The 16,426-nt window shown below is 45.7% G+C and overlaps 1 protein-coding gene and 1 pseudogene across 1 annotated transcript in view; one reads left to right on the plus strand and one right to left on the minus strand.

Annotated features, from left to right (window-relative positions):
• LOC141141384 (b(0,+)-type amino acid transporter 1-like) overlaps positions 1-16,426 on the minus strand; it is a 44,834-nt gene that overhangs the window by 2,710 nt on the left and 25,698 nt on the right. The window contains exons 4-5 of the mRNA XM_073629043.1: positions 11,769-11,893; positions 8,510-8,597 (exon numbers count right to left, since the gene is read on the minus strand). Coding sequence (XP_073485144.1) covers positions 8,510-8,597; positions 11,769-11,893 — 213 coding nt within the window. The remainder of the gene's footprint in view (positions 1-8,509; positions 8,598-11,768; positions 11,894-16,426) is intronic.
• LOC141141961 (U2 spliceosomal RNA) lies at positions 9,998-10,122 on the plus strand (annotated as a pseudogene).

Genomic DNA, 16,426 nt, shown 5'->3' on the forward strand with positions numbered 1-16,426 from the left:
CTGTGATTAGTGTCCTGTCACTAGGAAGAATGGGGAAATGCTTGTTTACATCAGAATTTCCCCGTTCTTCCTCTCCGTGAGACGATCGTGGGTATCCCCGCGGACATACAGTCCGCGGGACCTGCAATCACACTCACAGAGCTTGCGCGTGCGCCCACAATGTCGCATCTTAAAGGGCAACGTACAGGTACGTTAATATGCCTGTACGTGCCATTCTGCCGACATATATCGGAGTGAACCGGTCGGCAAGTGGTTAACTTGGTTGTGTCCGCTAGACAGTATAATCGCTATGCCAAGGTAACTTAGAACAGAGTTCTAACTAGACTGGCATTAACTCATGAATCAGCAAGGTTAGCAATAAACAATGCAAAGAAGCATTAACTGCAATGTGAATAGTAATACTATAACTAGCCTAGAGTGCACTCTAGGAGAATGGCTAGGATTTGGTGCAATGTCCCCTGAGAGGTAACTCTTTGCATAAGCAATAGGTGTAGGTCTCTGTGTAGTAGCTTTAAAGGGACAGTCTTTAGTCCTAACTCTTCAGCCAGGTTGCGTTGGGGCCCAGAGGCTCTGAGGAAGAAGGTATTGCTTCGAAATGCGTCAATAGCAGAGGCCTCAAAGTCTTCTTCTCTGTTATCTGGAGACTGTCAGTTTCAGGACTGATTGCCACGACAAGGTGGTTTTTACAAAGCTTCATTTTCCACATGTTTGTGAGTAGTTTTTAATTTATTATCAGTATTAATAAATATACTTGGGATAATGCACTAGGCTGGTGCGCCCTCTTTTCTGTATTTTTCTATCAGTGGGGTCCAGTTGTAGCTTTGGTGTACATGAGAATACTCCCAGTCAAGCCTGCCGGCATCAATAAGGCTACTAGATGGCTGTATGGCCAGTTCCTAAAGGGCTCAGTCTCTATCAGCAGATAGTAAATGCCCACAGCAGCAGCTCACCAGTCCCAATGATATTGCAGCTCACCATCTGGTCACACACAGCAATTAATTCACTTTCTGCTCTGCACCCAGGTGACTCTGGCTGTTGGCACTCCCAAACTCAGCATTCCAGAACCTAGTCAGGTCGCCAATATACAGTAGTGATGGGGTACACTAGACAGCGATGTGCACCCTTCAGTTTCCCTCAAAGCAAGTGGAAGCAGTGTCCTGTACAGCCCAAAAAAATGCAGCTCTTTTCCTTCCTAACGGCAATCTGTCTCTGGGAAATGCAGTTCAAATGCCTTTGAATACAGTAGAGTCTCTCTCCTCTGGACTAAAGCTCCCACAGTGCAGTACTGTCTCATTCAGTCTATTGAACTCTTTCTGCTCAGCAGCTCCCTCCCCTTGGTGATTTAGCTTTTAACCAGTGGCGGCCACTTCATTAGAGGTGCAGGGGCGCCACCCCCCTAATCCATGCACCTGGCCCCTAATCTACGTGCAGGGCGCCGAACGCATGGATTTCAGTGGGGTTTTCTTTTTTTTTTTAAGCACATGATTAGAGCCTAAGGTCCCTAATTGGCTTAAAAAAAGGATGGGCTCGGGGCGCAGAGCACTGCGCCCTGAACCCACCCAGTTGTGTGACAATAGCGAATTGATATTCGTTATTGTCTTCCTGCTGCCCCTCCCAGGCCAATCAGAAAGTGGGTACTGAGACTCGATTGGCCAGGGAGTCCCGGCCCAATCGGGTCTCAGGACTCACTTCCTGTTCGGCCTGGAGGAGAAGCAATGCCTGTTCGGTCGGGAGGAGAAGCAATGGCCCCAGGTATTCCCTTGGCAAGCTGGAGCGAGAAGCAGCAGGTGGAAGGGCAGAGGGGCAGCAACAGCTAGGAGCCCTACCCCGGATGCATCACCACCTCGTCATTGGCCTTCCAAGATAATGCCATCGACCGCCGCCTTCCCGTCCATCCTGCGGGGGGGGGGTTGGGGCGGTAGTGCCAACCCCCCCAATATCTTGAACACCAACCGCCACTGCTTTTAACCAGTTCAGCACCGCAGGGTAGCAGCTACAGAGAGCAGCTGCAGCCAGTGATTCTCTCATTCTCCATTCTTAGCCAAGCACCTGGCTGTACCACAAAACATGATTTGGAGTGAAACTCCAAGCAAATATATTCAAAAGTTTTGTCCAGTTCGATATTTTTTTAATGTTCATTTTTGATGGTACAGTGTAATAATTCTTAGATTGTAAGCTCTAAGGAGCAGGGCCCTCTGATTCCTACTGTATCAAATTGTATTGTATTTGTACTGTTTACCCTCAAGTTGTAAAGGGCTACGTAAACTGTTGGCGCTATATAAATACTGTATAATAATAATAATAATAATAATAATATTCCTGTTCTGTTGACAACTGTAGAATTTTAAGATTTTTAGATTATCATGTTAATGGTTACTAATGCAAAAAGAGAAGGTGATTATACCCAGAGGAAACACCTGCAGCAATAAAAATCGGAAATGGATTGGAAACCTACCCTATTCTTTCTAAAACATTCAAAAACAATAAACTCAAAAACAAAGATTTAATACATTGCAGTATACCAACCCTTGAATGTGGTAGCTGCATTTGTTTTCATTTTTAGGCTTTTTTACTTCGTTTTGCCTAGTAATCCTACAAATAATACATTTCCTATCCCTTCCTGTCTACACTCATTTGTATACTGTGTCTGTGGAGGGAGCCATGGTTGTCACTAGGGATGGGCTCAGGCGTGTTCAGATCATAGTCCCATCCCACCTGAGCAATCCCACCAGGAAGCCATCACTGCACACCGCCAATCATAGGCAGTGTGTGTATGTGCAGTTGAGAGTTGCAAGTGGTGGTTGCATTCGTTTTAATTTTTCAGGTTTGTTTCTCCCTCTGTTTTCACCTGAGTTCTGGCCAGTAACACACCTCCTGTGCTCCTGTTTACACTGGATGAAGGAACACAGGGGGCACAGTAGATAGCAGCTTTCACACTGGGGCGGTGCGCTTGCAGGACGGAAAAAAAAGTCCTGCAAGCAGCATCTTTGGGGTGGTGCGGCAGCTTCTAAACCGCCCCTGCTATTGAAATCAATACGCTTTTAACCTCTTGTTAACCCCTTCTTTGGGGATAAAAGCTCCACAGGGCGCCGGTAAAGCAGTGCTTTACTGCTAACACAGCCTGCGTCCCAGTGTAAAAGGGCTCCTAAAGTGATTGTAAAGGCAGAAGGTTCTTTATTTTTAATGCATTAAGATAAAAAAAGCCTTCTGTGTGCAGCAGCCCCCCTCAGCCCCCCTAATACTTACCTGAGGTCCCTCTCTGTCCAGCGATGTCCACCAGTGTCTAAGCCATCCGAGATTCTCCCCCCTGATTGGCTGAGATACAGCAGTGATGCCATTGGCTGCCACTGCTGTCAATCAAAGTCAGCTAGCCAATCAGGAGAGAGAGGGGGCTGGGCCAAGTCGGGGCTCCGTGTCTGAATGGACACAGGGAGCTGTGACTCGGCTCGGGTGCCCCCATAGCAAGCTGCTTGCTGTGGGGGCACTGAACAGGAGGGAGGAGCTAGGAGTACAGGAGAGGGACCCACGAAGAGGAAGACCTGGGCTGCTCTGTGCAAATCCACTGCAACAGAGCAGGTAAATATAACATGTTTGTTATTTTTATAGGGAAAAAACAAGACTTTACAATCACTTTAAGCCTAGTACACACGATGAGATATCAGACGAATGATCATTCTTTTTTTTTCTTTTCTTTTTTGCATGCTAGTTTCCATATAGAATGTGAATAGGTTACTAAAGTATGAAAATTCTCATACGACAGAAAAAAAAAATCGGAAGCGCCTCTTCACCACTCCCTCAGGACCAGTGAATAGCATAAATAAAGGCATATTTAGCCGCCACCCCATTCTTTGTAACAAGCCACATACCGGAGCGCACATGGGTGGGCTCATATGCTGCCATAGTTGGCGTCAGGAAAGGAAAAATTACGGTAAGTATGTGATACAATTTTCCATTTTCCTGACGCCAACATGGCAGCATACTAGTGATAAATAACTAGCTGACAGGATGGGTACTGCTTGACAAAACCAAATTTATTTTAAATCATAACTGAAGACTGGATAGTCTAGTCCTCCTTTCCAAAATCTACAGATGACAAAGCGCCTGGGTCAATTCTATAATGTCTTAAGAAAGTATTTTGAGAAGACCTAGATGCTGCTCTACAGATGGTTTCCATGGACACATTCGAGAGAGCTGCCCATGAAGCTTCCACCGCCCTGGTGGAGTGTGCAGTCACCACTGCAGGAAGGTCGCGGTAACAGATAAGTATTTCCTTAACGTCCTGGAGACATCTAATTCATTCAGATTTTCTGAGCGCCCTTCTGGGAAGTTGGGCAAAGCCCAAGTACCAGCCTGGTGGAAGGGCGTTGCTATCTTTGGAATAAAGTGGTCGACCCGATCTGGAAAGAATCTTATATGCCGCTCTGAGGCTCCCAGGGCTTGAAGCTCCAACACTCTCCTTCCAGAGGTAATTGCTGTTAAGAAAACTGCCTTGTACGTTATGTCCCAAAGAGAACAATCCTCGGGTTGGAGCAAAGGGATGGGCCGATATTAAGCCTAGTAGAACTGACAGATTCCATTGGGGAAAGACTCTTTTATACGGTGGGCGAATTTTGATAACTGCTTTTAAGAATTGTCTGATTAACGGCTGCTCAGCCCATCTGAGCTTTGTTTTTGCAGAGTTTGCTGATATTTGCACCTGTAATGAGCTGAGGATAAGGTTCATGTTTAGGCCCGATTGAAGGAAATCCAATACTGCTGATAAAGGTGGGGCTGCAGGATCCAGGCCTCTTTCAGTTAGCCAGAGTGCAAATCTGTCCCAGATCTTGGCGTAGACTTTATTAGTAGTGGGTTTTCTGGCCTTCAGTAAAGTGGCAATAACTCCAGGGGAGCATCTTAAGCTCTCCAGCCTCCCCCTCTCAACAGCCAAGCTCGAAGTTCCAGCCTGCGTATCTTCGGGGGCAGGAATCTGCCTGTACCAGCAGGTGCGGGAATGCTGGTAGGGAGATTGGATGCTGTTTGCTGAGGTGTATCACCAAGGGGAACCAAGGCCTTCGCGGCCAGAACAGGAAGATGGCTATGACTGTCACCTGTTCTTTCAATAGCCTCAGGAGGAACCTCATAACTAGAGCTGTTGGAGGAAAGGCGTAAGCCTGGCTGCAATTCCAAGGTGTAACCAGCGCATCTGTTCCCTCTGCCTGAGGATGCAGAAATCTGGACAAGAATCTCTGAAGCTTGCTGTTTTGTGAAATGCAAAGGGGTCGATTTAAGGTAGACCCCACCTGTGGACCAATTGAGAGAATACAATGCAAGGCCCGTTCCGTATGATCCAGAAATTTTCGTGACAGATGATCCCAAAAAGGCTGCTCGAATCTCCAGCACGTTGGAGACCATTCCCTTGGCGGGGAAGCTCCATCTGCCCTGAACTGACTGACCTTCGCAGTGTGCTCCAAAGCCTGTCTCGCTGGCGTCGGTCATAACAATGGTCCAACTTAATGGACTTAAGGGCTGCAACTTCTTTAGGGACCCCACTTTCAGCCACCACTGTAGGCTCCTTCTCATAATGAAAGATACCGGATAAAGGAAACCTAGCTGAAACTAACAGAGATGCCAGTGGGTCCAAGGAACCATTGGGATGCACGATGACATGGTGCCTAGTAGACTGAGGCACTGAGAGACTGATAGGCGAGTGGTAGTTTCTGCTACTAAAATTCTCTTCCTGATCACCTTCACTTTCTCTGCTGGAATAGAAACAGATGCCTTCTCCGTATCGAACAGCACTCCCAGGTACACCAATTGTTGGGTCGTGTTGAGATGGCTCTTTTTGAAGTTGATGATCCACCCAAACTTCTGCAAAGTGTGGATGACAGTAATTCTTCTCAATCCCTGGCCAGCAGTAGGACATCATCCAAGTAGTGGTGGACTCGAAGTCCCTGCACCTTGAGTGGGGCTAGCATGGCAATGAGGACTTTTGTGAAGGTCCTCGGAGAAGGGTAGGTTTGTAAACTGTAAATGCGTCTGACCGACTGCAAACCTCAGGTACCTCTGGAAGGTGGGCAAGATTGGAATGTGGAGGTATGGGTCCTGTAGATCTAGAGAGAGCATCCAATTGCCTGGCTGTATGGTTTGAATGATTGTGTAAATGGACTTCATTTTGAATTTTTCTAACTAAATAAAACGATTCAGTCCCTTCAAGTCGATGACTGGGTGCCACCCTCCGTCCTTCTTGCATACCATGAATAGGGTGGAGTAAAACCCTGAGTACTTCTCCGAGGAGGGGACTGGTGTTACTGCTTACTGCATTTCGAGAGACTGAACATATTGAATAGGACAGCTGCTTTTGATTGTGTCTCTGGAATTTTAGTGGGTAAAAAGCGATCTGGAAGGGGTGTGCTAAGGAACCTCCAAGCATGCCCTTGGGTGATCGTGGATCTTACCCAAGGGTCTGTACAGTTTTTTGCCCAGATGTCCGCAAAGTGCGCCAATCTGGCTCCTATTGGGAGCATCTGGGACTGCACACCATCAAAAAGACTTAGTAGGCTCCCGCGGGGCACTCAGCATCTTCTGCTTGTGAGCTCTAAGGAAAGTTGATTGTGTCCCCTTCCAGCCGCCACCCGGGGCCCTGGACTGCCGAGAAAATCTTGAGTCTCTGGTTCTGTAGGAATGAAAGCTACTGGAAAAAGGCTTTGACCTCTGTTGTTTTTTGTCTTGTAGGAGCAAACCAGACTTGCCCCCCAACGCTCTTAAGATGGCCGACTCCATGTTGGAACCAAAGAGGAACTTGCCATCAAAAGGTATCTTACACCAAGACTGTTTTGAGGAAGGATCCGCTGACCATGGTTTTAACTCTATCTTTGCCGTGACTGTGTGCAACATAGCCCTGGCAGAGCACTTGACCGTGTCTATTGCTGCCTCGCCTATAAAATCAGCTGACACCTTTAGCTCATCCAGAGCCCGAATGATATCCGCCCTTGGCACCCCCTCCTTGACTCAATGTTTTGAGTCCAGACTTTCAGGGCACTAGCCACTGAAGTAAGGGCCACAGCTGGACAGCAGGCTGCCCCGGCTGCCTGATAGGCTTTCTAAAAAAAGTTCGACATTTTTGAAAAAAAAAGTTTGTATTCGTTTCTGTTATAAAATTTTGTTTTCTCCTTCACTGACAGGCACTAATGGGTCGGCACTGATGGGCACTAATGAGGCAGCACCGATGGGCACTGATGTGATAAGGTGGCACTGATGAGGAGGCACTGATATGTAGAATTGATGGGCACTGATATGCGCCCTCTAGACAGCTGGGAAGCCCAGGATGTCATATGACGCCCGCCCAGGATGGGAGAGCCCTTTTGCGGACGTCATATTACTATAGTCGGGTAACGAAGTGGTTAAGCATTGAGGGTCTTGCATAAGTGGTGACTGACTCATGGTGATAGCGATAAAGGGACAGCCAGCCGAAAATACAAATAGCTGAAAGAGAGAAAAAAGGGATGGAGATCGCCAGTAATGTTCTAACAGGATACCTCCCACCCCCCTCTCTTTCTCCTTTTTTTTTATATTAAAACAAAAAAGAATACATTTTCCCTTTCAGTGTCTTTTTTTTTTTTTTTAAACAAAAAAAATGTCCTACCAGCAGAGGGCGCCACAGAAACTTGCTGAGTCTGCATCCAAGATAACTGCAAAGCCTGGAGCCACAGTCAGGAGGCTGTATACTGCCCGCCCTACACCAGTTCCTGGGGATGGGAGAAACCGCCCCCCCAAGCTCCTCCTATTGTTGTGGCCAAAATTGAACATCATCGGGAGCGCCCTAGGCCGGTAAATACATCGTTCGTCGGCCGCCCCATGCCTATAGGGAGACCGGGACCCCTGCTGCATGGAGCGACTCGCTCACCTCCCGAACGCAACCTACCCTGACCCCAGAGTAAACAGGAGAAGAGAAAGGGGGGAAAAAACAAAAAGAGGATTGACAAAAACAGGTAAAGTCATAGCCTGCAGGGCCAGGGAAGTTCATAGTAAAAGGAAATGGCAAGCTGCCCCCCCAAAGCCCCTAAACTTAGGCTATATTTCAGATTTCATTCCTAAAGAGGAAACACTGCAGAGGCCCATCAAGACCCACAGACGAGGGTTTCCCAGGCATTTAGCAGCCCGAGCGCTGGGACTTCGCACTGGGAGAGGCTTGAACCCAGACAGCTACTGCTCAGCGGCAGAGGTGGGGGACATAAAACTGCTTACTTCATCACAGGTGCGTGTAGGTATGAGGAAAAATAGAAGAATGGGGTGGCGGCTAATTATGCCTTCATTTATGCTATTCACTGGTCCAGAGGGAGTGGTCAAGAGGCAGAGCTCTATCACTAGTATGCTGCCATGTTGGCATCAGGAAAAAGAAATCTAATGCAGCCATCACATCTAAGAATTGGTAAGCTGCAATATAATAAATGTTTGCCTTGGGGTTTAATACTGCTTTAAGGTAGAAATAACTTGTGGATACAGCTAAGAAGCCGAACATTTTATCACTTACTTTATATGGTCGGGGAATATCCGGCTTCTTAATCTTCATATATATCAGGCCAGCAATCGTTGTACCATAGAAAAGCCAGGTTGTAAAGCTGAATGTAGACAAGGGAACAAGATTACAGTAATCAGAATTTATCACTGCGTATACTGAAATGTTCAGGCATGGTAAAGAGCAGTGGTGTCTGAAATAAGGATAAGATAATGTAATAGCTAACCACCTTTAACAATCATAAAACTAGCAATAACAAAGAGGACATTTTTGGATGACCTGCTAAATTATAAGTGCTAATATGTCCTAAAATTGGTCTGGACTTCTCCTTTACCTGAGTTGACATTAAAGCTGGTCTTACATTGAACAACATTCGACCAGCTGCTGATGAACCGGCCAAAATTCAATCAGTGGGTGGCCCAGGTGGTACCACTCAAAGGGGTCAGATGGAAAATTGTTGGCTGAACAGAGCAAGCATCCAATCAGATATAGTCAGTGTTCGGGTGTTCTGACAGCCTTTGGTGGCGGTTGTCAGAATACAATTGTTACAACAGGAAATTTTATCCATCTACACTGTTTATGTTTAACTTCTTTGTGCCAATTGCCTCCTGGCCCATTAAGATCCCCTCCCGGGGATCGGGAGCTTACCGATTCCCTCTGGCTACCATGCTGGAAGTGCATTCCAAGCATGGTAAGTTGAAAAACACAGGGCGACCGCATATATGCGGATGCTCGGCCTCAAGACCCAACTGCCAAGAGGCCGCATATATGTGCACGGCTGGCGCCAAGGGGTAATAAAGGAAGATGTTACATTTCTTTTCTTTAGCCCACAGACTGAATGAAAGAAATCTATGGGAATATGACCTGCTTGCGCACACATGGCTAAGAACCATTACAGATCTGCCTCACATTTACCCAGTACCCTTCATTGCATTGGGCATTTTCCTTCTGCAACATTCATCTTCCAGTATTATACTTATTACTGAATATTCAGAGAATGCAGATGAACCATGCATTACACAGTCTTTATAGTCAGATCACTTGTATATATGTTACATAGCTCTGGATGGCTCCAAGAATAGGCTAGGATGCTGTGTAAAGCCCCAAGGTGAAATAGACAGTAGCAGGGATATAGTTAGAAACCCTGTGTTCTAGAAAAAAATGAACGGGCTCAACTGCTTTTTAAAATCAACCTTAAAGGATATTTTCAGGTTTGTAGTCAAATTTGAGAAAACCCCACTATATGTTGGTTATGTGTTGCCATTCACACAGAATGCCTAAAAAAATGTTGGTGTCATGGCTGACTGAAAGATTTTTTGAACAATGTTAAAATGAGCCTGTCCCAAATCTGTCCTCATTAACATACAATTCAAGAAGCCCAGTCTCAACACCTTTAACCCTTTGTTAGAACAGACAGTGTTCAAATCTACTTACCACTGATAATGAAGATCTGCCTGCACAGTACAGACAGGGTTCATTATGGCAAACACAGCTGCTGCCCATATCCCTTCTCTGCCTTTTGGCTAAGATCAAGTGTGGTGTCTGTTCTTATCAGTGTCCAGTAGGGGTGCTATGCTGTCATTCTGGCCTAAAGGGGGGCTGGGATGGCTGGCTATATAGTACCCTTGCTGGAATGATGGGGGATCTGAAGGCTAGTACCAGCTGGAACAGAAACTAGGACATCCACAGGCAGTTGGGGCATGGGAGTAATTGCCCATGGAAAACTGGAACAGCCCAGTTTCTCCTGGTTTAAATGGATCCACCTTGTCTGGCCATGGGCTGGGAAGGCAGAGAGTCCACTGTGTCCTTGCTCCCTGGGTGTGGTCACTCTAGAGGTGCTCTCAGTAACACTGGGGTGTGGGACCCCGCGATTTGAAAAGGCACATGGTCACAGCACCAAAAACTTTTTTTTGCACTGCGCCTTTTAGGGCTAGGCCTTTTGGCGAAGTCCGAGGCAATTTTTGTTATCAGGCCTCAGGCCTTATCCAGTGCGTTTATTTTATTAAATTTTATCTCCACGTTTATCACCTTTCACTTTTGTGTGTGTTTTTTTCTCACTGGATGGAGGATGTGAGTCCTTGGGCTTGCTCTGACGTCTAGGGGCAGGATGTGTGGCCCTTAGGTTCCTTCCTCCCCCAAACCTGCAGGGTCTGTCCTTGGGAGAGCCCCTTGACCTAGTACTTGGTGGTCGACTTTGGCTGGCCATAAGGAGAGGGGCCCACCAGGCCTTTTGGCTAGGTGGACCATGTCATACCCTATGTAACTGTCAGGAGCCTTGCGCCCCAGGGGATCAGGGAGAGGTCCTACTCCTTCATGGGGGGGGGGGGGTTGGACAAAGCACACCTGGAATTAAGAGGATTGGGGAGAGTTTTGGTGGGAGAGAGTCTCCAACCCTGACTACGGGTACTATGGTTCTAAAAGGGTTAACCCCCTTTTAGAGGGTGCTGAAAAAGGGTAGGAAACAGTCAGCAGGTATAATTGAGGTGTAACGTGGAACAGGACATGCTTGTGAGGAAGCCGAGTTCAGTTTGTAATGGGGACATGGCTGAGCTTTGGTGTCCTTTTCTTTGGACCCCAATGCAGGCGAGGACTTTAAAACCCTGGTAAGGGACAAGCTTTACTGGCAGTGAGCCAAAGTTTTTACATTCCAGAGTTTATGGACTGCTTTTGTTTTGTCCTCTGAAGAAAACATTTTTCTGTTTGCATGTTTAAAAAATAAAAACACTTTGTTTTAACAAAGTTGGCTGGTGATCCAAAACCCTGAATATCATTACATATAGCCCTTTTTTAAAAATTCCTGTGTACTACAAAAATATTCCTGTTTGCCTTTTAGATATCCCCCAGGATCTGTCGGTGTCTACTGCTGTGTGATGTTGCCCATAAGCATGGTGTATCTCAGTCATCCTATGATAATTTCTTTCTGAAAGACAATCATTTAATCTAGAGGAAAACCTTTTAATGGCTGCATCACAGTGGGGTACCAGTCTCTGAAGCCCCTTATACTTAGGGGCACATAATGCACATAAGGTGTAGCCGAAAGAGTCAGCTATCTTGCAAGTAGGCACCTTGTGCTGAATAAAGTTTCTCACATCCTCTGACACTGCGATCTGATTGGTTTTGTTTCCCCAGGGGGTCACCCAGTGCCAGACAGCAATGCTTTTCATAGGTACAGCATACATTTTATCATCTACTGTGTACAAGGCTAAGTGCCTGGAAAATGAACATCTGATGGACAAAGGATACTGTATTATGAGGAAGAAATGAGTTCACCTACCTGGTATAGTTTACAATAGTGCTGAAATCAGAGGGAATGATCATTATTAATGAGATGGCAGATGTTATGATGAGGGCAGGGGAGGGTGTGAGCCGTTTCACATGAACCATCGAGAGAATATTTGGCTGTAAATGAGATTTATTCATAATGATTATAAAAAAATAACAGTATAATAATAACAAAATACACACACAGTTAATATTATCATGAAGGTGGATACACACTTTGTTTATATAATATATATATATATATATATATATATATATATATATATATATATATATACACACACACACACACACACACTATACAAAATTACGGGGATCTCCATGTCTGAAGAGAGAAAAAGGGATGAAGATGAGTCACTGCTGTGACTCATTCAATTGTATGTCTAAATTTCAGCTTGAGCTATTGAACTTCAAAGACAGCAGGCTTTCTTCAGCAGAGTTAAGCCGCCGGCCATAGGAAAGAATATCGCTGGATTCCCCCATCAACACAATTAGTGGCGCTATTGTGTTCTCCCAGGCAAGGGGGGCACAGGGAGACGTACCTGCTGCTGGGGGAAGACACAATGATTATTGCTAGGATCTATAGCCACTTGCAAAAATCGCATTAAAAATCCAACATGCGGGGAGGGCGTGGCTTGACCTAGCATGAAGATGGACGCTTGAATCTAAAGCTCCCGCCGCTACAGGACAAAGCTACTCACTACCGAAGGTAACCTTACCCCAAAATACACATAGAACATGGGGACAGTATCCCGTCATTCCTCAATGTCCCTCTTCCGCTCCCCCCCGGGAACAGAATGGGGGTCTGAGCCAAAACATTCCTGAAATGTTCCGGACCAACAGAGGGAACATGGCGTCTTCCCACCACGGGCACTCTCAGACAACAGCCCCTTCTCTAACGGGGACACCAACTGCTACACCCTCGGTGGTCACAACAGGCACGGGAGGGATAGATTCCCCCCCTCAACCCCACCTGAACATCCATGATCTTCGGACTATTGCTGCTGATATAAAAGATACTCTGTCAGCTGCCATTTCAGAACTCTGGCTGGATTATCATGTGCTCACTGACAGAGTACATGAGGTAGAAAAAGTGACAGAACAGCACGACACAGTACTCCGCCGGGCCACGAAAAGAGTAGACACCCACACCCAACTAAGGGAAATGTAACGCCACATGGAAGATCTAGACAACAGGGTATGGTATGCTTTCATGGAGCCTTGTCTAAGGCTTTATACAGTGGTCATAAGCCGAAATCCCCCATGCCCTACCTCCAATATGGGAATTAAGTTGCCATCTGACCTAAAAGACATGATCGTATAGCTTAATTATAGATCTGACATTGTATGCATAAGGCGGAATGGTAGCAGACGCGGGTGGCTCCCCCAAAATTCATTTGTCCCACAGTGTACTACTGGACTTACGACCTGGCATGGCACTCACACCCCCCCCCCCGTTTTGCGGAGACCCCCTCACAGCATGAAGCCTGCATCAAACAGTGGAGTCCCATACACTCTTACGAAGTGTAACATTCTACCCTGACCACCAAGTCGTATTGATAGACCACTTCTTACAGTGGAAGGAACCATCCCAGGAAAATATAATACCACAATGACGCAGAGGCCATTATCTGGCACCCGCCAGACACTTTACCTTTATACCGCAAACTGTCGTGTTACTTGCACTACCACCCATATTTGAGGAGCTTTTACACTTGACAGAGGAAATTACAAACTAGATATGGGTCTCCGCTCAGCAACAATACCTTGGTTATATACTACCCCGCTCCCATTCAGTCAAGTTAGACCGTGCCCCAGCCCCCTTAGGTCAGTACAACTCTACGCCTGGATGGACAGTGGGGCATCACACAACCCCTATTAAAGGGATGATGAAACACGTTCACCTGCAACATCCTCCCGACCTCCTCAACCAACGTAGATAATACCCTCCCCACGAAGGCTGCTGGAGTGTGGTAAATAGGGGCAGGGCAACACTCCATACAAAAGACTCTTGGCGCTCTGTGCCCCCCATGAAATGAAGGATAAAGGGCTCATAATGGAGCAGAAGAAAACAAGCTGTAAGAACTATAGACTGATGACTTTGTAAGCAGGTATTCAGCCTTCTTGGCACAGATCGATTGGTATCTTTATCTGTATAATGTTCACATTGGTAAAAAGTTTGTTTCTTGCAGTCCCAAAGGTTTTAGGCTTGCATTTTTTTACTATCCTAGTTTATGTTTTTGGGTTACTGACTTTTGTATTGTTATATTGCACAACCCAGACCATGGACTTTCTACTGTGAATTTCTGTGAATTTCGGTAGAAACTCCATCTTAAGGGCAAATACCACAGGGAGACTACTGCACTAGGCATACAAATAATCTCTATTTGACATGGCCTCAATCCCACACACTGACTCTCACCATGTCAAACCAACGCGTACAGGCTACACCCTGCTTTACAAAGTACTCCGAGGGGTTAACCTCCGCCCTCTCAGTCCAACGCCCTGTGGCGAAGGGCGAACATATACATCTGGTAACTCTTCATAGTTTGGTACTCGTCAACCCCCACACAGCAGCGTAACACAGTGCAGGCAAACCAATAGGAGTGCACACATTGTTTACGCTCTGTACCTCACCGATCCCACTAGATACTGTACACCCCTAGAGATAACAACTCCCAATTTATTCCTACTCTAAATACAGCAGCAGCATAAATAACATCGCCCCACCCTCAACACGCCAGCTATCGACACAACTCCCCATACAGTTCATGTTATGCTCGCTAAATATCCATGGACTTAACACCCCTGAAAACAACTACTCTCCACTCTCCATAAAACCAAGGTGCACATAGCCCGTATAGAGGAAATTCACTTTAGAGCAGACAGCATTCCCAAGCTTCACAGCCATTACTTTCCGACAGTTTACCATGCCTCCAATGAGGAAGCTAAATCTAAAGGCGTCTCTATCCTGATATCCAAGCACTGCCCCATCCAAATATTATAAGTCCAAAGATATGTTCAGGGCAGATTTTCATACATACATAAAAGGCCTATCACGATAGCAAAACTTTACGCCTCAAACACACAAGTATCCTTTTTTCGCAAAACCCTACAACAACTTACAACCTTTCAATGTTGCCCTGACCCCTTCCCAAGACACATCCAATGGTTCGTCATCCATGACTTACAGAGCCCTCCACGCGATAAAAACCCAACTTAGTGACCTGACTCTACATGACGCATGTTGCATCCAAATGTAAAAGACTTCACTTTCTTCTCCCCGTCGCACAACAAGTATTCCAGGATTGATCGCTTCTTAATCTCACAGAATGACTTAACCTTTCTTACTGAGGCTACAATTGACCCCATGCTGCTCTCTGACCATAACCCCATCACCAGGAGACTGACACTCCCGATGACACACACCAGATCCACTATCTGGCGCTTAGATAACTCCCTCTTGACTGACCTGGAGACAACTCAAAAAATTACCAAAAGCCTATCCCAATATTTCCCAGAAAACATTTCTGAGGAATCCTCACCTGCTACAATTTGGGCCGCGCATAATTGCGTAATTAGGGGAGAACTTATCTCCTTAGCTGCTAAAAGGAACAAAATTAGAAAAGCCCGTACTGAAGAACTGTCCGCACGCATACGTTCACTTGAACAAGCACACAAATTATCATTGGCCATTACATCTTTCAATGAACTCCTAAAAGGCAGGGAGGAACTCCCGGAGGAGCTCCACAAAACACTGAAACGCAAATATGCCCTAACCCAAAAATTATTCTATGAATTTGGTAATAAATCTGGGAAACTCTTGGCTAGAGCCCTCCAACTTAAAAAAGCAGCATATACTATTCATAATATCAAGGACCCCTCGGGTAATACCATGACCACTTCAGAATACATAGCCGACCAATTTTTGCAATATTTCTCCAAGTTCTACAATATATCTACTTCACACCTGAATGATCCAACCCCAGACGGAACGTAGACTATTAATGACTTCCTATTACGATATAGTGAAAAAAATTCCTCAAAAACACCGCGCTTACTCTATTAAAGCAGCTCACACACAAAATAAGGAAATTTGTAAACAGTATGAGTATATATAGTGTAGCGCTAGTATTAGATCACAAAAGAGTTTAAAATCGCAAAAAACAAATATATCCAACTTATTCAAAAATAGTACCAAGAAGGATTTCAATAGATATCTGTTTGCCTAAAGAAATCTGAAGACCAATAAAGAGTCAAAATCAGGTGGTAGTGTCTGTATACCCCATAGATGAATTGAAAGAGGCAATACACAATAAAAGGGTCAGGAAAAATAAATACATCCAACCATTTTGTTCGTAGCACCATATGTTCAAAGTAATAATGGAGAGGATTTCAGTAGGTATCTGTTTGTATAGAAGCTGAAAATGCAATAGAAAGTCCCAAATAGGTAGTGATATCTATACGCCACATAGATAGGTTGAAAGGAGGTGGTATACAATGATAAAGTCCCCCATGTGGAAGCAATGCAGGCTTACCGGAACCGTTGGACTCACAGAGACGTATATCCCCTGAGTCAGAAAGGCTTGTGTTACCACCGGGCAGTAAGGTGAAGTATCCCGATGGACCAATATGGAATCCGGATGTTGT

This window comes from Aquarana catesbeiana, linkage group LG04 (assembly GCF_042186555.1).
Source record: "Aquarana catesbeiana isolate 2022-GZ linkage group LG04, ASM4218655v1, whole genome shotgun sequence".
Classification (NCBI taxonomy): domain Eukaryota; kingdom Metazoa; phylum Chordata; class Amphibia; order Anura; family Ranidae; genus Aquarana; species Aquarana catesbeiana.